This window comes from Callorhinus ursinus, unplaced genomic scaffold (assembly GCF_003265705.2).
Source record: "Callorhinus ursinus isolate GAN/ISIS: 27379988/994484 unplaced genomic scaffold, GSC_fseal_2.0 scaffold54, whole genome shotgun sequence".
Taxonomy (NCBI): domain Eukaryota; kingdom Metazoa; phylum Chordata; class Mammalia; order Carnivora; family Otariidae; genus Callorhinus; species Callorhinus ursinus.
The window spans coordinates 12,939,199-12,962,988 of NW_027397116.1; the positions used below are offsets into that span (position 1 = coordinate 12,939,199).

Consider the following 23,790-nt stretch of genomic DNA (forward strand, 5'->3'; position numbering starts at 1 on the left):
AAAAGGGAAAAATGTTGACTCATGCAACAATTTGGATGAACCTTGAAAACGTTATAACATGTGAAAGAGAGCAGACAGAAAATTCCACATATTATATGATACTATTCATATGAAAACCCAGAATGCGGACATCTATAGAGACAGAAAATAGAATAGAGCTGGGTGTGGGTGGGTAGGACAGAGGGGGACTGTAGCTAAAGGGTCTTGTTTTTGTTATTTTTTTAAGGTGATGAAGATGTTTTAAATTTCACTGTGGTGACGATTGTACAGATCTGTGAACATAACTAAAAAACACTAAATTGGGCACTTTAAATATATTATATGGTATATGAATTATATCTCAGTAGGGTTGTTTTTAAAATGAACATTAAATTTACATAAGATCATACTACCTAGTATTAGGTAGTTATATCTTTTTAGTGTAACACACTAAATTGGGAAGAAGTTCAAGTAACAGTTATAGCCTCAATTTGTTGAATGTGACCGTATTTTAATATGATTCACTTCCTCTTTTAAGAACAAAAATACAGGGCTCCTGGGTGGCTCAGTTGGTTAAGCAACTGCCTTCAGCTCAGGTCATGATCCTGGAGTCCCGGGATCGGGTCCCGCATCGGGCTCCCTGCTCGGCGGGGAGTCTGCTTCTCCCTCTGACCCTCTCCCCTCTCATGCTCTCTCTCTCTATCTCATTCTCTCTCTCAAATAAATAAATAAAATCTTTAAAAAAAAAAAAAAAAGAACAAAAATACATAAGAAATAAAAACAAAGTTCTCTTTGTGCAATTGACAAAATATTTGAACTAGACTTGAAAGGTTTTTTTTCTTTTATACTTATTTTTAAAATGTATTTTAATTTTTGGAGGAATATTCATATATGCATACTGATGTTGATTTCAGTTTTCTAGGGCAGTTGGAATTTTGTAGATCAGGTTCGTTTGATTGGTCGCAGGGAAACTGGGATCTGGGAGGGTATCAGTTAACATCTCAGAGCTCTCTTAATAAACACTGCCAGTCAAACACACACACACACTCACATGGGAGAACATTCATACACATACACAAATACAATTAAGAGACAGGGAATGCAGGAAGTGCAAATAAATCGGCCTCCAGGTGACTTTTAGACCTATCTTTGGCTACTCTGTTGATATTTGCCAGAGGGACCAGACTATACGACCACAGTGGGCAGCCAAAATGGATTTAGTGCAATAGAAGAGCCCTTTCCTGGTGGTATCACTTGACATTTACTCCTTTTCTATTCCTTTGGAAACTATAAGTTGAATTTGTATGTGGGAAGAAATAGAGTTCAAGAGTTTATTGATTTAAAGTATTGCTTGTGAGAGTCTGTATTCCAGATCATTGTTTCTAATAACCCAGTTTGGTTCTACTAGAAAGACATGACCCCTAACACAATGCTATTGACTTTTGCCTCCACTCTCTAAATAAGGTTAAATAACAAACAAAGATTTGCATAAATTTCATGATCTAATATTGATAGCTATATTGAAACAAAACAAAAGAAAGCAAAATCAAAACAGCCTTGTTTTCCTGGATGAAGGCAGGGTGACTGTAATCAACATTTATTATGTTTTTTAAAATGTCATCTAATTGTTTTCATGGGAGAGGATAATGTACTATGTAATAATAGAGACTTATTTAGATGACAATATAATGATAAGAAAAGTAGTCACATTATATAGAGAGGATGACTTTGAGAACTTTGAGGCCCTGGTCCTATTCAATCTAAGGAAGATGTCCTAGAAGCTGTTAGAAGAGAAAGTGTATTTTACTTTGCCGAATGTTTCCTTGACAAGAATTTTGTTAGCATAACCCTGATACTCTCTCATAGCCCATCTCCCTCCCATATTCAATATCTTCCATCAGAGATAAAAGTATGCTTGATTAGTGATATCGAAGGGTAGGATTGTACCTGCTCAACTCGACTCTCTTTTTTTTTTTAAGATTTTATTTATTTATTTGACAGAGAGAGACACAGCGAGAGAGGGAACCCAGGCAGGGGGAGTGGGAGATGGAGAAGCAGGCTTCCCGCGAAGCAGGGAGCCAGACGTGGGGCTCGATCCCAGGACCCTGGGATCATGACCTGAGCCGAAGGCAGACGCTTAACGACTGAGCCACCCAGGCGCCCCTCAACTCGGCTTTTTCTGAAATACCACTTGGGTAGATCCATCGGAGAAGGTAAAATCTGGTGTATTTTTTCACAGGTTATGCTGATGGGAGCAGGTTCTGCCTTGAGGGAAAGTGTTAGTTATTTAAGTTGAATTGGGGGAGAACTGTTTGGAAGCCTGTTGTGACTTATTCTTTAACATGATGGCTTGAAATTAAGGCATATGTTTTAACTTCAATCTTGGTGATTTCTACAAGTACTTCTTAGTTGCTTCTAAAGTTTCTAAGGGGGAAGAAAGGCATGATATTGGAGCCCAGGCATTTTACCAGAAAGTAATGCTAGAAAGGTAATGGAGTACCTAAAAAAAATTGAAGTGTCTTAGTATCTCTAGGAAGTCTCTATGACTTTCTATGAGAAAGAAGCTAATGTAATACAAAACAGTGTTTTGAACAAATACACACACACACACACACACACACACTTATCATGGGATAGAAGGAAATGGGAATAAAATAGCAAAAGCTAAAAGGAAAGACTTGCAATTCTAGTGAGGATGTAGAAAATCACAAGAGACTATCAATCTTAACCTAACAGTGAAAGTCAGTCAGATAAACTCAAATTCAAAGTTTTTGTTTAACTGTAAGAGAACAGTGGATGCTATAAATGAACTGAAATCAGAATGATCAGCTCTTTCTGAGAGGAAAGGGAGGCATGGCTGCTCTCATCTTCAGAAACAGAGAGAGGGGAAAGGATACATCTGCAACTGATAAGGTAAAGAGAAGCTGAAAAAAAATGTTTAATGTCTGTGTTTGTGATATGATGGCGTAAAATACCAGAAAGCCCCCAAATGGGTGTACATGCAACCAGTGAAATGGTCATGAGCCTTCACGGAGTGCAAGGGATGGTACATAGGTGCTCGACGCAAAGGAGCAAAGCTGAGAGAAATCTCTGAAGCACACAGTCTTTCCCCAGGGATAAGGCTGTGGCAGCCAACAGTTTGAGTGGAGTAACAGAACTGAGAGAAACGCTCCAAGGTACTTCTGGTTTTCACCAAGTACAGGGCACAAAATGGGAAGAGCTGATAAGGATGTTTCTGAGACATTCCAGGCTTTGACCAAGTACCAGGCATTGAACTTTTAAATGCTAGGGACACAACAGCAAGGAGGAAAATCATCTTCCAGTATGTACAAAGCCAGGACAAGACTGGAGTACAGGGACAATTCTGCAGGATTCCAAGAGATTGGTAGTTAAATCTTAGAGCAAAAAAAAAAATTTCCCATGATTCAGAAAGCTGGTAGTTGGGTTGAAAAGAATGTGGTTATCTGAATCTCACTCTTGGCCAGATCCTATGTTCTAAATGTAAAGACTTGATGCTGCCTTCAGACTATCTTAAGACAGATGTCAGTTGATCAAGTTAAATTTTCAATAAAGCACAGGTCTACCTCAATTCCAAATTAGTCTGATTCAGCTATACATAATAGAAACCTAATAGAAGAAGGGGTATGCTTATTTTCACAGGAAATAACATTTACTTTAATGTTTTCTGTATCTTTGTGAATTCTTTTTTGTTTTTACACAGAATGGTAAATACTAATATGTGAAAAGGCAAGAAATGTGAACCCAATGGGCAAGACAGGAAATAGTCAATGGAAGAAACTCAGATATGAATGAGAAGTTGAAATCCCCAGACAGGAATTTTAAAATAATAATGACTATGCTAAAATAGCTAGTAGAAAAGTTAGACCCAACATACAAAATCAAGTAGGGAATTTCAGCAAAGAGAAATTACAAAAAATAAACAAATATAAATGGTAGAAATGAAAAATATTGTACCATAAATGAAAAAAAATTATTTGATTGGCTTTACATTAGACTAAGCAATTAAGTGAAAAAAATGAATAAACTCAAGACAAGCCATTAGAATTTAATCAAACTGAAGAGCAAAGAAAAAAAGAATGGTAACGTGAAACAGTGTAAGATTGTAAGGACAATGTCAAACAGTCTAGCCTCAGAGTCCCAGAGAAAAAGTCCCAGAAGGAGAAAAAAACACATCAAGTCATATTATAGTCAATCTTTTGAAAGTCCAAACTAAAAAGAAAACCTTAAAATCTGCCGGAGAAAGTGAAGCATTGCATTCAAGATAAAATTGCAGTAATGATGGCTAACTAGTCATCAGGAAAAAAATGGGGGGCAGAAGACAATAGTATGATTGAGAACCAGAGACACACAAAGGGGGAGGACAGTCTGAGGGATGGATATGTGTGTGTGTGTGTATATATACATATATATATATATATATATATATATATATATATATATATATATATAGGTATACACACATGTATTGTGGGTATGTGTGTATTTAAAGTAGAGTAATGAAAATACTAAAATAATAACTAGCTTTTAAGTAATTTTTTCAGTTTCAGTATTCAGGACTTTTAAATCTTTTATCAATTTTAATTTCAACCTCTTTTTTTAAAGATTTTATTTATTTATTTGAGAGAGAGAATGAGAAAGAGAGAGAGCACGAGAGGGGGGAGGCTCAGAGGGAGAAGCGATGCAGGACTCGATCCTGGGACTCCAGGATCAAGACCTGAGCCTAAGGGAGTCGCTTAACCAACTGAGCCACCCAGGTGCCCTTTAATTTCAACTTCTGATTGTCTGTTGCTAGTAAATAGCAATATACCTGATTTAACAAATTAATCATGTATGCTATAACTGATAAAATCCCTTTTTATTTCTGGTACCTTTTTAAAAAGATTTCATGGGATTTTCTACAGACACTCATGTCTTCTGTTAATAAAGAAAGTTTAATTCCTTTAAAATATGAATGTTTGATTTCTTTTCATTGCTTGATAGTACTGGTGAGAACCTATAATACAATATTTACTACTAGCATGTTCCATATTATTACTAACAGAATATTTATATTATTCTACTACAGTTAAAGTAAGTGATAGCCGAAATTCTTGCCTTTTTCCTGAACTTAAGGAGAAAGCATTTACTCTTTCACCATCGAGTATCATCTCAGCTACATAAAGGTTTTTCATATATGCTTTTTGTCAAGTCAAGGAAGTTCCTTTCTCTTTCCAGTTTTCTGTTTTTTTTTTTTAATCAGAATCTTATGTCAGACTTCTTCTAACTATGTTTCTGTATCTTTTGAGAAGATTCTATCATATGTCTATCTATCATGTGTCTATCTCTATATTTACCTTGTTGATATGATAAATTACATTGGTTGATTTTTTTAATGCTATTCACCTTGAATTTCTAGGATAAATCCCAAGTAGTCATGATGCAGAATCCTTTTGATATATTGTTGGTTTCAAATTACTTATATTTTAAAAATATTTATCTCTATATTGATGAGAGTTAGTTGTAGTTTTATTTCCTTGTAGTATCTTTGTCTGATTTTGATAGCATAGTAATGTTGAATTTAAATAATTTCTTTAACCCTCTTGAATGTTCTGGAAGAGGTGTGTATATTGTTATTGTTTCCTTAAAGTGTTTGTTAGAATTCAACAGTGAAGACATTTTGGCCAGGAGTTTTCTTTGCAGAAAATGTTTATAACTAAACATCAATTTGCTGAATAAATTTAGACCCATTCAAATTATTTACTCTTGAGTGAGCTTTAGAAATTTGTGTCTTTCAAGTAATGTGTCCACTAGTTTTCCAAATTTATAATCACAAAGTTGTTTACCATCTATCGTTGTTAACATTTATATCTGTGTAATTTATAGTGATATATAGTAACCTCTCTCATTCCTGATATTTGTAATTTGTCTATTCACTATTCTGTTTCCTGATAGTTCTGGCTAAATGTTAATCAGTTTTACTGATACACTTTAAACAAAAAAAACAGCATTTGGTTTCATTTTTTTCTATCTTTTTTCTGTTTCCTACTTTATTGATTTCTATTTTGATTGTTTTTTCCATTCTTCTGATTACTTTGGGTTTAATTGCTCATCTTTAAATTCTTAGGGAATCTTTGGTCATTATTTTATCACGTTTTTTCCTAATAAAATATTGTTTCTGGCAAATATCCCTCTCGGTACTGCTTTACCAATATTTGATTGATTTTAATATGTTGTATTTTCATTATTTTATTCAGTTCAAAATAATTTCTCATACCCTTTTTGATTTTTTCTCTGAATTATGTGTTATTTAGTTTTTCAATATTTGAGGATTTTCCAGATAACTGTCTATTATCAATACATACTTTGCAAGGCTTGAATGATAGTGTTGTTTAAATCTACTATACCCTTGCAGATTTCCTCTCTACTTGTTCTGTCAAAGATTGAGAAAAGACTGTTAAAATCTCTGACTATAATTATGGATTTCTTTATTATATTTTTCTCTCCTATAATTTATTGTTTCATGTATTTTGAAGCTATGTTACCAGGGGCTTAAATGTTTAGGATTATAATTTCCTCTGGATTACTGACTAGTTTATCATTATGAAATGATTTTGTTCCTGGTAATATTCTTTTCTAAAACACATTTTTCTTATATTAAAATAGTCACTCCAGTGTTAGCATCATTTTACTTTTAACCTATTTTTAAATTTCAAGTGATTTTCTTGGCATAGACATAAAGTTAGATCTTCCTTCCTTTATTTTTTTAATCTGATGTGATGATCTGTGCTTTTTATGGGAGAGTCTAAGCTATTTTTTATGAGATTATTGATATAGTTAAAGCCTATCTACTTGCTATTTGTTTTCTATTTTTCCCACGTGTTCATGTTGTTTTAAGATTCATAGTATACATTCTTATCATCTACCTTCAAATTATATCATTTCACTGATAGTACAAAAACCTTATAAGCATATACTTCCATTTCTCCTCTTCTGATCTTTATGATGTTGTTAGGCTATCATTTATTTCTACATACACTAAAACTTCACAATACATTGATTGTGATTTTGTTGAAAGAAATTATTCTTTTTTAAAGAGATTTAATGATAATAAAAGATAACATTACCCATGTGGATGCCCCTGCCACGTTTCTTCATTCCTTGTGCAGACCCATATTTCTGACTGGCATCATTTTCGTTCTTGACTGAAAGACTCCCTACATCATTTCTTTAGCTCAGGTTTGCTGGTGAAATTCTTACAGATTTTTTTTTAAGCTTTTATTTATTTATTTATTTGAGAGAGAGCAAGAGAACACACAGGAGGGGCAAGGAGAGAGAGAGAGAATTTCAAGCCGACTCCGTACAGCGCATGGAGTCCCATGCAGGGTTCGATCTCACGACCCTGAAATCATGAGCTGGGCAGAAACCGAGTCAGACGCTTAAGGACTAAGCCACCCAGGCACCCCAGAATTCTTACAGATTTTATACATCTGCAAATGTATTTTCCTTTCTTTGAAACATTTTTGCTAAAAAATGAACTCTAAGTTAACAGGATTTTTTAATATTTTAAAATCACACCTCCACTATTTTCTCAATTGCATTGTTTCCAAGAAATTTGCTGTCGTCTTTAGCATTGTTTCTCTGTACGCGATCCTCATACCTCATTAACTTACATCTAAGCACTTACAGTCTTAGGAAGCTTTATTGGAGTAGAGATATCTTTATCCATGTAGGGACTCTTTTGATAACTAATGAAAATTAAGATATTCTCTTTAATATTGGTTCTGCACAATTTGATTATGAAGTGCTCTGGTTGTCATTTTCTTGAGGTTTTTCATGTTTGCTTTTTCTTGAATTTCTTGGATCTGTAGGATTTGAATACTGATCAACTTTAGAAACTGATCATTAATTCTTCAAATTTTTTTTTTTTCAAGTCTGTGGCAGACAGATTCTAAAGTGGCTCCCAATACCCCTTCCTATGGTATGCACATCCTTCTGTAATCCTTTCCCACTGAGTAAAGGTGGGCACTGTGACTTGTTTCTGAACATAGGAAATGGCAAAGGTGATATAATGTATGTGATTATGTAATTATATGTCCATCGTTACATTATGTAACATTGTAATATTTTATAATGACTCTCTTCCTTGCTGAACCTGAGTAAACAAATTAAATTGTTGTGAGCTGACATATGGCATGGGTTCATTGGCAAATAACTGAATGTCACTTCCCACCAAATCCAATTGACATCCTCACACTGCCAAGGAACTGAATGGTGCTACAAACATGTAAGTTTGGAAATGAATCCTCCCCAAATGGAGAATAAGGTGAAAATCTAGCTCAGGTAGACACCCTGATTGGAGAAACTAGCTAATCCATACCTGGGTCATTGACAACTCCCACCCAACCCCCCAAAGTCAAAGAGATGATAATGTGTTTTTTTTTAAGCCTCTAAATTCATGACAATATTGTTACATAGCAGTAGGTATCTAATACATGCTCCCTTCACCATTGTCTTCCTTTGAGACTCAAATTACATATATTCGTTTCTGCATGAAATTGTCTCACAGCTCACTGTTCATTGTTTTTCACATTCTTTGTTTTCCCTCTGTGCGTTTCATTAGAGAATAACTGTATTCTCTGTATCTATGTCTCAATTTCACTAATCTTATTCTGTGCCATGTTGTAGGTTTTTAATCTCATCCTATGTATTTTTTATGTTGAAGATTATATTCTTCATTGCAGTAAGTTTGATTTGGTTCTTTTTTATATCTTCATGTCTCTACTTTTATTTTAATAAATGTAGAATGCAGTTATAATAAACATTTTAATGTTCTTATCTGCTAATTTTAATGTCCTTATTCATTGTGAGTCAGTTTTAGTTGGCTGAATTTTCTCTCCATTATTGTTTGTGTTTTCCTGCTTCTTCATTGTCTGGAACTTTTAAATGGCTAACAGTATGAATCTTACTTTGTTGCATGTTGGACATACTTATTTATATTCCTGTAAATATTCTTAAGGTTTGTTCTGGAATGCAGTTCTCGAAACAGTTTGATTATTTGGGATCTTATTTTTATAATTTATTAGTCAGGGTCCAGAGAAAAACTCAGTCTAGGTCAAAGTGTACTAGGTATACTTCATTTTATTGGGTTTCACTTTATTGTGTTTCACAGATATTGCAGTTTTTACAAATTGAAGGCTTGTGGGAACCCTAGTTGGGCAAGTGTATTGATGCCATTTTTCTAACAGCATTTTCTCACTTCGTGTCTCTGTGCCACATTCTGGTAATTCTTAGAATATTTCAAACTTTTTCATTATTATTATACTTGCTATGGTGATCCACGATCAGTGGTCTTTGACGTTACTACTGTAATTGTTTGGGGGGACCACAAACTGCACTCATATGAGACAATGAACCTAATTGATAAATGTGTGTGTTTTAACTGCTCCACCAACTGGCCCTTCCCCTGTCTCCTTCTCCTCAGGCTTCCTTATTTCCTAAAACACAACAAAATAGAAATTAGGCCAATTGATAACCCTGCAATGGCCTCTAAGTGTTCAAGTGAAAGTAAGAATTGCATGTCTCTCACTTTAAATCAAAAGCTAGAAATGATTAAGCTTAGTGAGACAGGCATGCCAAAAGCCAAGATAAGCTGAAATCTAGGTCTCTTACACCAAACAGCCAAGTTGGGAATGCAAAGGAAATGTTCTCAAAGGCTTAAAAGTACTACTTAAATAAACACACAAATGCTGGGTGGAGGCGGGGGAAGGCAAAATAGCCTTACTGCTGATATGGAGACAGTTTGAGTGGTCTGGATAGAAGGTCAAATCAGTGACAACAGTTCCTTAAGCCAAAGCCTAATCCAGAGCAAGGTCCTAATTCTCTTCAAGTCTATGAAGGTTGAGAGAATTGAGGAAGTTGCAGAAGAAAAGTTAAAAGTTAGCAGAGATTGGTTAATGAGGTTTAAGGAAACAAGCCACTGGGGCGCCTGGGTGGCTCAGTGGTTTAAGCATTTGCCTTTGGCTCAGGTTATGATCCCAGGGTCTAGGGATCGAGTCCCACATGGGGCTCCTTGCTCAGTGGGGAGCCTGCTTTTCCCTCTACCTGTCGCTCCCCCTGCTTGTGCTCGAGCTTTCTCTCTCTCTGTCAAATAAGTAAATAAAATTCTTTAAAAAAACAAGGAAACAAAGCATCCATATAATAAATACAAGGTGAAGCAGCAAGTGCTGATGTAGAAGCTGCAGCAAGCTATCCAGAAGATCTAGCTCAGATCAGTAATGAAGGTGGCTACACTAAATATCAGTATTTCAATGTAGATGAAACAGCCTTGTATCAGAACATTTTCTCTAGGACTTTCATAGCTAGAGAGGCAAATGCCTGGCTTCACAACTTCAAAAGACAGCTGACTCTCTTGTTAGGGGCTGATGCAGCTGGTGACTTAAAGTTGAAGCCAATACTCATTTACCATTCTGAAAATCCTAGGGACCTTAAGAATTATGGCTAAATCTACTCTGCCTATGTTCTATAAATGGAACAATAAAGTCTGGACAACAGTACATCTGTCTGCAACATGGTTTACTGAATATTTTAAACCCACTATTGACCTACTGCTCAGAAAAATAAATTCCTTTCAAAATGTTATTGCTCATTGACTATGCACCTGGTTACCCAAGAGTTTTGATAGAGATGTACAAGATTAATGTTTTCTTGCCTGCTAACATAACATCCATTCTGCAATCTCTGGATCAAAGAGTAACTGATTTTCAAGTCTTATTATTTAAGAAATACATTCCATAAGGGTATAATTGCCATAGAAAGTGATTCTTTTGATGGATCTGGATAAAGTAAGTTGAAAACTTCTGGAAAGGATTCACCATTCTAAATGCCATTAAGAACACTCATGATTCATGGGAAGGGATCAAAATATCAACACTAACATGAGTTTTGAAGAAGTTGATTTCAGCCCTCATGGATGACTTTGAGAAGTTCAAGACTTCAGCGGAGGAAGTAAGAAATGGTGGAAATAGCAAGAGAACTAGAATTAGAGAGTGAAGCCTGAAGATGTGACTGCATTACTGCCAACTCATGATCAAACTTTAACAGTCAAAGAGTTGATTTTTGTGGATGAGCAAATAATATAGTTTCTTGAGGTGGAATCTATTCCCAGTGAAGACACTATGAAGACTGTTGAAGTGACAGCAAAGATTTAGAATATTACATAAACTTAGTTGACAAAGCAGCAGGGTTTAAGAGGACTGCCTCCAATTGTGAAAGTTATATTGTGGGTAAAATGCTATCAAACAGCATCACAGGCTACAGAGAAATAATGAAAGGAAGAGTCGTTCAGTGAAGTAAACTTCATTATTGTCTTATTTTTAAAGACTGTCACAGCCCCCTCAGCCTCCAGCAATTGTCACCCTGATCCAGCAGCAGCCATCGACATCGAGGCAAGACCCTCCAACAGCAAAAAGATTGACTCACTGAAAGTTTAGATGATAGTTAGCATTTTTAGTCTTGAAGTGTTTTTCAATGAAAGTATGTACATTTTTTAGACACAATGCTATTTGCATACTTAATAGATAAGAGTATAAGGTAAACATAAATTCTATATTTACTGGAAACCAAAAAATTCATTTGACTCACTTTATTCTGATATTTACTTTATTGCAGCGGTCTGGGATCAAACCCACAATTTATTCCAGGTATGCCTGTATTCCTTACGACTGAGGCATGACTTTTTTCAGTGCTCCACAAATTATTGTTGTTTCTCTTCCCGCTTATAAAAACACCTTTCTAGGCCCTGTGTGAGTGCCAGACACTCTTCTCTAATCCTATAGCGTGGTTTCTTCCTGGATGTCCGGTAATTTCTCATATGTATACACTCAAAAGTATTCTGTTAAATACCCAAGGGCAACTCTCTGCAGTTCTCTGGGGTTCTCTCTCTCCACTGCTTTCCCCTCTTTGGGAATCTATCCAACAAACTAGAAGACACCTAGGTCTCACTAAACTCTGAAGGTTTTCCTCAACTTATGGAATCTTTTGGTCTCTTCTTGCATTTTCTTTTCCTGTACCATATCCGGAAAATTATTTCAAGACAATAAGACCTCACCTTGGTTGTTCCCATCTCTCATGGATCACTGTCCTTTTTTGCCCATGGTTCAGTGTCTTAAAATCAGTATTTTTATATTTTTTAATCTTTTTTTTGGTATTGTTATGTAGAAAGGTGGATCCAGTCCCTGTTATAACATCTTGGTTAGAAGCAAGTCTATTTAGAGATTTTTTAATTTTATTTAATATTAAATACATTTATTGATTTTATTTTTCATGTTTTTTCACTTTACATATTTTTTGTAAGTGGAAGAGATAATTTAGTCGGCACTCAGTTACAACACAGAATACATACTAGGAACACAGCTGGAAAAGTGGAGCAGAAGGAAACAGATGCAGAAAAATGTCACAAATAGAAGTTTTAAATTTACTCCTGATTTGTATAATTAAGACTTAATCTACACTGAGTAATGTCTAGAATTATTGAATCATATATTGTACACCTGAAACTGATATAACACTGTATGTTGATTATACTGGGATTAAATTTAAAAAAGGATTTCATCTAAATAGTTGAGTTTAATTTTAATTTTCCTAATTTACCATCTGGTAGCCACTCTGTATAGCTATTTTGATTAAAAATAAAACAAAAATATAAACAGATTCTGCTTTTGCTCTCTAGCAAATTAGGACTTCATCAAAAGTAGAGAAAGCTCAGCACAAGGAAATAAAGTCCGGTAATAAAATGCAGAAAATTATTATCAAGAATATGGAAGTTTGAGTATTTAAAAAATATGAATCTTAATTTTTCTGAAAAAAATGTCTTATGAATTTAATAATGACACTAAATTTATATATATTAATTATTCTGGAATAATATACTATTCCTTTAGGCTAAAAAATATTGGAGCAAGCAAATATGTATACACAAAAAATGCAGATATGCTTTTTTTGTGAATTTGAAAAAACTATCAGAATTATCAAATGTATTAAGTTAAATGTATGACTAGTATTGTACCAAGATGCTTAAATTTGTATGCAAGTTAAAATGTCCTTTTAAAACCCTAGAGTTTACTAAGGGAACCCTTCTGAAAATCAAACTAATATTGAAATCAAACCTTCAATTATTATGAATGGTTTATGTGTAAATTTTCTCATCTCATGTCTTTTTAAGGTAAGCTTTTTTGAACACATAGAAATAAAATTTAAAAATTAATTGTGAGGTTTTGCTGATTTTATTCTTAAAGAGCAAATAATTTATATATCAAAAATGCTTCTTGGAAAGTTATTATCAGGCCTAATTTTATAAATGGTATTATAAATTTTAATTTAATGAATTTCTATCATTTCAATAATATAGATCTAAAGTTGTGGAGCCTCTTTTCAACATCACCTCCAACACTCTTAAGTAAACTAAGTGGCACTAAATATCATTTGAGTGGGTTTTTTAGCTGGGTTGTTGACCTTCAAGGTAATTTTAACATGTTATTTGTGCTTTTTCCTAAATTTGTTGGAAAAATTTTGTAAACACTAAAATTTTAAAAATCTGATTTTTTTCTGTATAAGAAAAATGCCAGAAATACAATGAATTCATCAGTACTTATTTTGAGAAAATAATAACTTAGTTCTTTTAAAATTTTTTAAATGTTTGAGGGGCACCTGGGTGGCTGGGTTGGTTAAGCATCTGTCTTTGGCTCAGGTCATGATCCCAGGGTCCTGGGATAGAGCTCTGCATCAGGCTCCCTATTCAGCGGGGAGTCTGCTTCTCCCTCTCCCTCTGCTGCTCCCCCTGCTTGTGCTCTTTCTTTCTTTCTCTGTCAAATAAATAAAGAAAATCTTAAAAAAATAAAATAAAATTTTTAAGTGTTTGATAAAAAATTTAATTTTACTCACTGCATGTAACCGATTTTTAGAATTTAGGATATTAAGGAAGTTTTGGAAAATGCACAAACTACATCAGGTGATAGATTACATTTTCTCAAAATATATATTTTCATTGACAATCACATGAGATTAAATTTATTAGACTATTTAGCAATAAGCCTAAAGAACATGTTAGTGTGATCTTTTAGGTAACTTGAGTCAATTGAATTGAATCTTCTGAAAATGGCCAATTCTAGAAATTACATTTGACATGTTATTGAATTAAAAATAATATTGAGAAAGAATATTTGATATAAATGCTGTTAATTGGAATAATATGACAGTTAATTAAGTTTCATAGGTGTTTGAGCCTCTTTTTTAAAATTTCTAGATGTGTTAATGAACTGCAGCCTACATTCATATTCATAATCATAAGAGACAAAAACAACAAATTGTTCTATCCCATTTTCTAGAGGTTGGCTCATAGTTAACACTACTTGTCCAACTCTTGTGTTTTTGCAAGAATTAGCATGATAAAAGCGGCATGATTTTGCAGATTTAATTATATTTTTGCTGTTATCTGATAATGATCTTACCTGACTTTACTTTTTATCAATACTCTGTTTCCTAAATTCTATAAATCAAGAGACAACTTCATACATTTGTTGAAGAAATTAAATGCCTAATACGTGGCACTTCACACCCAAAACATTTTGCCTCATCAAAGAAACTGTGGATCTTGCTACCTTTAGTTGAAAATTTTAAATATACAAACACTGCAGTAAACCTTTAGGGATTTAGTAAAGGAGTTACGCTCTTGATTTCCAATGTACTACAAAAGCACTTTGCAGTGAACTATGTATTCAAGTATGAAGAATTTCAGTGGCTGAATGCCCTTAGATTCCCCCCCTGCACACCCCCATCCCGATCCTCAGGCCTTCCTATTCTGTTAACTTACATCTAAGCAATTATAATCTTATAATTGAGGAGAGACACCTTTTATCCGTGTAGGGACATATTCGATAACTAATGAAAATAAAAGATACTCTCCCCAGAAAAAATGTCCAGGCACATACCGTTGTGCAAGCAAGAAAAGCGCCTATAGACCTCCTCAAGAGCTTTCCCTTCGAGCTTTCCAGTAACCCCGACAGCAGCTGACGTTGCACCAGAAAATCACCAACCACTTAAAATGACAACTGCCTCAGAAGAGAACTCCATCCAGACCTAACTGAGTCCTGCAAAGTCTGATTGTCCTCCCTTCTTTCCCGTTTCCCACTACCTGACCCTTGTACTCCCCACGTAATTTTGTGACTATATTCTCAGTCATGGTGCTGTCCCTGGCACATATCTCATTTCCTTTTTTCCCCCACAGTTACAGCACAAGATATTTTTACTGCTCTTTACTATCCATCCCTGCATCCTCCCTGCTCCTGCCCTCTGCTTCCTGTCCCGGATCTAAAGCCCCACTTCTCTTCTCCATCTGCAGCCACTCTGTGCACACACGTTGAAAGATTGCCATTCTGTGCTCTGGAGGCCTTCCCATGGTGAGTGGATAACGAATATTCCCTGGAGCTCTAAAGGTGAGGCTGTTTACTCTCCCACACTCCAGGTTACCCCCTCCTCTTTCTCAGAGCCGCTCTTAGATCACTTACTTCTAAGAGTTACTTCTTTAAAGCTCGTTTCTATCACACAGTTGTATCACCAGAGTTGAATCACCAGGGTGGGAGAACAATGCCTGTGTGCAATACTTTACACCATTAAAACATGTTGATTTTTGTGGTAGGTACTTCACTCATGGGAGAACAGAATCACATACAAATATGCACTAAGATTTAAAAAATTTTTTTTCCCAATCCCTAGCCACCCTGAACTGTTCCACATGCAGATGGAGTACCCAACCCTTTACCCCACCTGGGGCTGCCAGGCCCTCCAGACTGTGGAGCTGGGGCCCAAGCACCAACCCCCTGCATAGTCTCCAGTGAGGAGGGGGCCCATCCACCAAAAACCACCCTGAGGTGGCAGCTAAAGATGGGCAACAGTCAGTCCCAATTTGGACTTGCTGCCTGACGAGGTCCAGGGCTTCTCCAACAGCTAGGGGTCCCTCCTGTCTCAGTAGATGAAACTGCACCCAGCCAGCAAGGCCCAGTCCTATCAGGGCAGGCAGGCGGGTATCCTCCAGCTCTGCCTTCAGGTGGGATAAGCACATGTGTGCAGTTGAGTGCCTAGAGACAAGCAGATGCCTTTGTCCCTAAGATCCTGCTCCTGCGACCAGGCCTCTCCAGACCCAAGTCCTGTTCCAAGTCCTTGGTGACCCCTCGTTAAGTTTTGACATAAACTGTGAATGAATACTTCCTCCTGAGTAAAGTACAAAACTCCACTGCATAATTCTACTTGGTGCTGAGAAAAAAAATCAATAGCCATATAATAAACATACTTACAATAACGATGTCTTCTATTAGAAAATACACTTTGTTACTGTTTATATCATTGAGATTGATTTCTGAAAAAGTCTATTTGTCCTCAGCAACCTCAAGCTAACCGTCTCTAACAATACCCTATCTTACAATATTTTCTAATTAACTAAAATATCTACATTCATGCTGGCTACAGTTTTATCTATCCAGGATAAATGCTATTTATAGTCTTGATTATCCAATATAACAGAAATCCTACAATCAGAAGTAGACTAACTATAATTGTGTAATTCATATCTACGGAAGTCTTTTTCCCAACTTCATCTACCAGGAATATGGAAGACAGGTAGTATTATTTGTGTAACCCATAAGCTAAAGATATCGCTGTATCACTCCAGAACATCTCGCACAAGATATATGGCTTAGACTAATTTTTCCTAACATTCCCAAAATACTGAAGTACTAACTTTTTTATTAACTTACAAAACACAACTATTAATTTTAAAATCATAAATTTGACAACTGCTTTTTGCATTGATTATGAAATCTTACAGGTGAAACACCAAGAAATACTCTTTATATGTTATTTTGTTCTTGCTAACTTAGTCCAGGATCACCCTATCACATTGTGATGATTCTTTATTTGGCAATGTCCGTTGACCAAACACAATAACATGTTGATTTAAACTGCCAGAAAAATGTGTCAAAAAATCTGGTGTTTTAGAAGCTGTTGTCTGTCTGTCTCTCTTCCTCTATTTCTCTCTCTTTTTTAAAAAAATTAAAGGCACCTTATTCTTACTTTCTCTTAGTTTTGGTGAAATTAACCTTAGTATAGTCAGAGGGAAAGGATTCTAGTGAACACATGGAGTTTACCTAATTCTAGACTATGCTGTGTCTTGACTTGCAGAAACTTACACACAAATACTTGTACTTCTTAATTATATTGTTAAAGGATGGGGGGGGAAATATTCCTTAAACCAGGACTTCTTAATGACTTTTGTGTCACTGACCATTTTGAGCCTAAAGCAGCACCTTCTCAGAATGTTTTTAAATAAATACTATAAAATAGGAATATTCACAAAATAAATTGTTATTAAAACAAAGTTTTATCCACACACATGTTATGAGGGATACTCTGTACCTCAGACACTTACACAGTTCAAGTGTGTTTCAATTAACATTAGGGCATGAAAAACCTTGACCCAGTTATCAAGTCACAAAGTTACAGACACACCATTTCATCGAAATCTATTACATAACTTATGACAAATGGAAATGTGACTGTTTTTTTTAGAACATAATTGTTTAAATCAGTGATACATGCAAATATATAGGGATGCATTTTAGAGCTAGGAAAAATCATGGTATGACATCATTTTAGGGTAAACTCATTCTTACCTTAATGGCAGTGGATGCAATTTGAATGTGGTGAAGTCTCCGAAGGGTGCTGTCCCTGTCAATGAAATAGGAAGCGGCTAGTTGATGTAGCGTCTCCAGTGTGACCATAGAGCTATTGGTGCTGGAATCACTTCCTTCAGATCTTTTGCTCAGCTTCCGCTTGTCCACAAAAATTGTGAGTGACTCCTCTCCTGCATTAATAATATTTAAAATTATTCCATTTTCCACTTATAAGCAATTTTTCAATTTTCTGCAGGTGAGGAAGTGTAGATGACAGGCATAATGAAACAAAAGAGTGATAAGCAACAAAAGTCAAGTTTAACTTTTGTGTTGTTCATGAATATTTCTCATGTGCCTAGAAAGGTACGTGATCTATTGAAGCCTGTAAATACTTATTTAGTAAATGTTGAATAGCTAGCATTTGTGGAACAATTTCTCTAGATTTTATTGACTTTCTCATATAGTTTAGTTTACCTAACACCTATATGACACAAAAGCAAATTAAGAACGGCAAATATGTAAATGGAACTTAAGTGGGGTGCATGATATAAAATTGTATATGCTCAGAAATGTTTACCGTGGATCAGCATGACTAATGGAAACATGACCAAGCACATTACTAAACACTTAACCATTTTTTTTTAAAGATTTTATCTTAGTAAACTGTACACTTAATGTGGGCCTCAAACTTACAACCCCAAGATAAAGTGTCCCATGTTGTACAGACTGAGCCAGCCAGGTGCCCCTAGCCATTTTTAATTGAACCTCGAAAATGCAGAGAAAACATACATATGCATATATAGTTATGTAAGCATATATGAATTAAATTCAGAGGTTTCCTACATGTGGCATTACATAAAAATATTATGTGTTAATAAGCTCTGTGGAAATCATTAAACTCCATGGAAGATTTAGGTATTGACAATGGATTTTTGAAGGTGAAATTTGAAGTATAATATAATTAAGCTGCAATTTTCAGTGTTCACATGTTTACAAAGAGTATCAATGGTATTTAAATTTAACATTAAGAACGTGCCGTTTTCAGATTTCCATATTCTTGGATATTCATCTAGCGTATAATCGTCAGACTTGATGCTTACTCTCATTCTCTCAGGAACCCACTGTTCTGGTGGCATTATGCCCACTTACAAATTGACAAGCCAGTTTTATAAAATACCAAATAAATAAAATAATACTAAATTTAAAATGACATATCCTTGGTGACTATCCAATCCTAAGTAACACCTTATAAGAACAGATAAAGCAAGAGATCGGGTCAATTGATATCAGAAGTGTTAACAATGTTATTTCTGAAAGGTCACATTCTCAGTTTGTATTTGGATCCCAACATGCATACTGGAAATCAAATAGCCTAACTAGAACAGCTGAAAAAAAAAAATCCTTCAAAAAAATGAATGAGTGGTTCAATTATCAACAGCATTAGGTCATGTGCATGATAAATATCTTTCAGGTGGGAACATCTGAAAGAGAAAAGGGAAAATATTATGTAAACTCCTATAGCAACAAACAAAAAATCCCCAGTGATTACTTACCCCCAGAAAAAGAGGAGAACTAGTGTGGAAGTGTGAGTGAGTGTATCTCAGAAAGACCAATGAATCTGAGGAAAAGAGTGACCCATGTGCCACGTTGTAGGAGAGTAACAAAACAAACCTCCTGAACATGGATGTACGAAGAGCAATAGTTCTGTCGTAGTCTAAGAACTCATAATGAGCATCTATCACCCATGCAAGTGCTATGGTCTGAAGGTTTGTGTCCCCTCAAAACTTATATGTGAAATCCTAACCCCCAAAGATGAAAGTATTAAGAGGTAGGGCTTTTAGGAGATGCTTAGGTCATGATATCAGAGCCCACATCATTGGAATTAGGGTCTTTCTAGACTCCAAGAGAGATCCCTTGCCCCTTCCATCATGTGAAAATACAAGAAGTCTGCAACCCTAAAAAGGGTCCTAACGCAACCATGCTGGCACCTTGATCTTGGACTTCTAGCTTTCAGAACAGTGAGCAATAAATTTCTGCTGTTTATAAGCCACCCAGTCTGTGGTGTTTTGTTAGCAGCCCAAATGGACTAATACAGCAAGAGACATGTCTCATTAAGAAAGGTTAAAAAAAAAAATGGCAAAGATCTTGGTAAATGTAAATAAAAAGGAAGCAAAGTTAACAGTCTTGATATCCAATATTGTAGAATTCAGGCCCAAAATTATTAAATGGGTAAAAGAAAAACATTGTGTAATGAGGGCTAAAGACTAAGACTTGCCAAGCTGCTTTAATGGCAACACTTTTCATAAAGCAGAAAATACAGGAAATATAGGTTAAAATAGTACAAGAAATGCAAATTAAAATATATTGATATATCACTTTGCAATTATGGAATTTGCCAAAATCCAAAAGTTTGACGACTTTGCCAAAGCTGTTGGCAAACTGGAAGGAAAACGGGCCCTCTGATATATTTCTGATAGTTATGCAAAATGATGTAACTATAGAGAGAAATTTGGCAATAGTTAGCAATAATTGACTCAGCAATCCTACTTTTAAGAATCTATCCCAAAAAACACTGGCTAAAATATGCAAAAGTCTTCTTACCGTGGCTTTATTTGTATATTTGTGGCAACACAGATACCTACCTAATCAGTAAGAATAAACCAGGTTGCATCTATACAGTAGGATACAGCCGGGCCAGAAGAAAGAAGCGAGAATGATTTAAAACATTTATTCATAATAAAATTTTTAAAGTAACTAGTTAAGTTCATGATTTTAATATTATGACTAAAATGAAATTCTGGATGATTTGGCAGTTCTAAGAAGATTCCATTTAGAAAATATATCTGAATATCCAAGTTTAACGCCTAGCATTCACATTTTCTACAGATTCCTATAGATAGAAGGAAGCTTAACTGCCTATTCTTTAAAATAATATCTAATCTAATCTTTTCTTCAATTCATTAATATATTAAATTCAAAATATGGGTTCAATTGATTTATTGGAAATTAGTTTTGCCTTCTGGCAATTCAAGAAAGCCATCTAAATATGTGAAGAGATCATCGTCACTATCTCTTTTTGGATAGTAGTGAATTTTCTTATTACTGGAATTGTTCAACATGAATTGAAAAATTATGCATCATTGAGCAGAAGAGATAATTAGATCACTAGAATGGACTCTTGCACTGAATTATGAGGTGCTGGAAGAAAGAAAAATATAGAATTAATTATTATAGTTTATTTTTTAAATATTTTTTAAATATTTATTTATTTATTTATTTATTTATTTATTTATTTATTTATTTATTCATGAGAGACAGAGGCAGAGGGAGAAGTAGGCTCCCTATGGAGCAGACAGCCCGATGCAGGACTCGATCCCAGGACCCTAAGATCATGACCTGAGCCTAAGGCAGACGCTTAACCGACTGAGCCACCCAGGCATCCCTAATTATTATAGTTTAGATGTAAGTGTGCCAACTTTTAGTGCCAAAGAGATTTGGGTTTTAGTACTGGCTTCTATTTAGTAACTGAATGATCTTGAACTGTATAACTTGACTCAGTTTCCTTTCATGTAACATGAGCAAAGTATTCCTCAAAGAGTAGCTACATACACGAAACATAATATCTGTAAAGGATTTAGAATATGACTGGACTACAGTAAGAATTCAAAAGTTGTTGGCATGGTATTATTCTCTTTTATCTACCTCAATTCCTTAAAATTTATAATAAAACAACTCATTCCATAACTACATATCTGTAGTAATTTTAGCTATTTTGTCTTATTTGTGATGAACAGAATCCTCCTTTTTTTATTTTTTAATAAATGCATGGACCCTCATCCTACCATCTGTATCCACAAATGGTGAGTAAATATCTCTCAAAATAGTCCTTTAAATACTATATCCCTCTCTATGTCTTCACCCTTCAGGTGAAAATTCTTTATTGGGACCTCAGTTGAGTTATATATCACACAAAAAGAGAGTAGTAGCATAATCTTATTTTTAAAAAGCAAATTAAAAGCTTTGATTTAAGAATGTTTTGTAGACGTTAGGCTGTCCTGTGATAATTTGAAAAATGACACATAACAAGAGCTAGGGATTACTATTTCAGAGTGGTCCTGTGTTATGATATGAATAATAAATGGTAATATAGGTTTAAGCAATCAAAGATGTCCATAGAGAAATGATGGCCCCTAATCATCATCATGAGTAAGAACAGCTTCCATTCTCTATCCAGTGGAGATTTAAAAAAATATTTCCTTTGTTTTTCGGAGTCCACATTTGTTTGTAAGGTACAGGTAAATGTGTTTTCCTCCTTCTATCCTGAGAGCAAATATATATTATAGACAATAGAAAAAAAAAATCAAAGGAAAAATACTATAAATCTTTATACACGTGTATTAATAGTTTTACAGTTCATTCTTTGTTGTTGTTGTTGTTGTTTTAATTTGAAGGAGATATGATACAATAAGAGAAAGGAAAATGTGAGTTTTGGAGTCAGGTGTATGTGAAGGCAAATCCTGACAGCTCATAGTCCTCTAACTTGATGACTGTGGGGCTTTGGTAAAGTTACAGTTGCCCTTAGCATTTCCATCTCTAAAACAGAAGCAATATCCTACTCTCATCTGTTTGAAAAGACTAAGCAATATAATTTATCCATAGAACCTGGCAGAACACATATAATATGTACAGTAAATGTTGGTTTCCTCTCTTTTCCTTTTTTTTTTTTTAATTTGGGGCCTAACAGAAAATGAGGAGGTTTTAAATTTTTACAAGTTAGCATTTCATAGATATTAAATTTCACCACAGAAACCTGGACTTAGTCAAAATTATCTTCTAGTGGATCTTATAATCAAGATACATGCGATGATTAAAGATAGCAGTTGGTTATTCTTTCCAATAAACTGATAAAGAGAAAGCGCTCTTTTCTTTCTACAGTTCTTTTCTACAGTTGAACATTAACCCATGTATGCTAAAGCTTTCCCTATAGTGAAGCATGTGAGGCAGTCTAAATTACCGAAATTGTTCTTATGAATACCTTGTTTTAAACCCTTATTTATAACAAACTAGAAAACTATGTGATGTAAACTGGGCAGTTTATGCTAAATTTCAAGGGTTATAAACCATGGATTGTTAAATACCTAAGAATTTTGCAAAGGCTACTCAAGCTACATGGGAAATAAGTCTACTTCTTTCCTCTAAAAAGTCTATTTTTTTAATTATATATAACTACCATTTTCTTAAAAAAGATTTTATTTATTTATTTGACAGAAAGAGAGACAGCGAGAGAGGAAACACAAGCAGGGGGAGTGGGAGAGAGAGAAGCAGGCTTCCCGCGGAGCAGGGAGCCCGATGTGGGGTTAGATCCCAGGACCCTGTGATCATGACCTGAGCTGACCTGAGCTGAAAACAGATGCTTAATCACTGAGCCACCCAGGCGCCCCTTTAACTACCATGTTTTTGTGATGTTTATGGTCTTTATGGTCTTTGAAACTTTTACAGTCAGCTTTAAGATAAAAAGAATGCAAAAAAAAGAGAAAGAAGAAAGCATTCTTTAGTTGTAACTCTCAAGTATTCAGTTATAAAAGGTCATCAGAATTCTACATAAGTAACACACAATGTTCAGATTTAAAAACTGAGATATTATTCAATCAACTAAAAATTTGTGTTGAAATGTAATTTTTATTCCTATTTTTTAAACCAGCTGTAGCTCATAAGCATGACATGAGTACCAAAGGACATCCACACATTTTGTAAAAACTAAATGTGATTCTGAAAACGATTCAACATTCTGAGTTTGTTAGAAAGTAAAAAGGATTAATGACTGTGGATATAAAAAGATGTGATTATTTCACACAGAAATCATGCAGCTGTGTCTTTTACAACTAAAATACTGCGGTAGATTATGGACATTAAAAGCACATATTGAAGGATGCTTTCAGAGAGAATGCAAAACAGAAGACAATAAAACAACAAAAAAACAATCATGACTTTAATGTTACCCTGTGATTGGTTCATAAGAAGCGATTAGGTATATTTGATATGCTGTGGACCTCATTGTAATGAACTTTTCTGTCCTGATTTTCAAATCATT

The 23,790-nt window shown here is 34.8% G+C and overlaps 1 protein-coding gene across 3 annotated transcripts in view; it reads right to left on the bottom strand.

The window, feature by feature from the left end:
• The window catches only part of BRINP3 (BMP/retinoic acid inducible neural specific 3), a 390,160-nt gene that overhangs the window by 171,036 nt on the left and 195,334 nt on the right, over positions 1–23,790 (bottom strand). For all 3 annotated transcript variants that reach the window (XM_073884043.1, XM_073884044.1, XM_025892239.2), the window contains exon 4: positions 17,700–17,890. In XM_073884043.1, the coding sequence (XP_073740144.1) occupies positions 17,700–17,890 (191 nt within the window). The remainder of the gene's footprint in view (positions 1–17,699; positions 17,891–23,790) is intronic.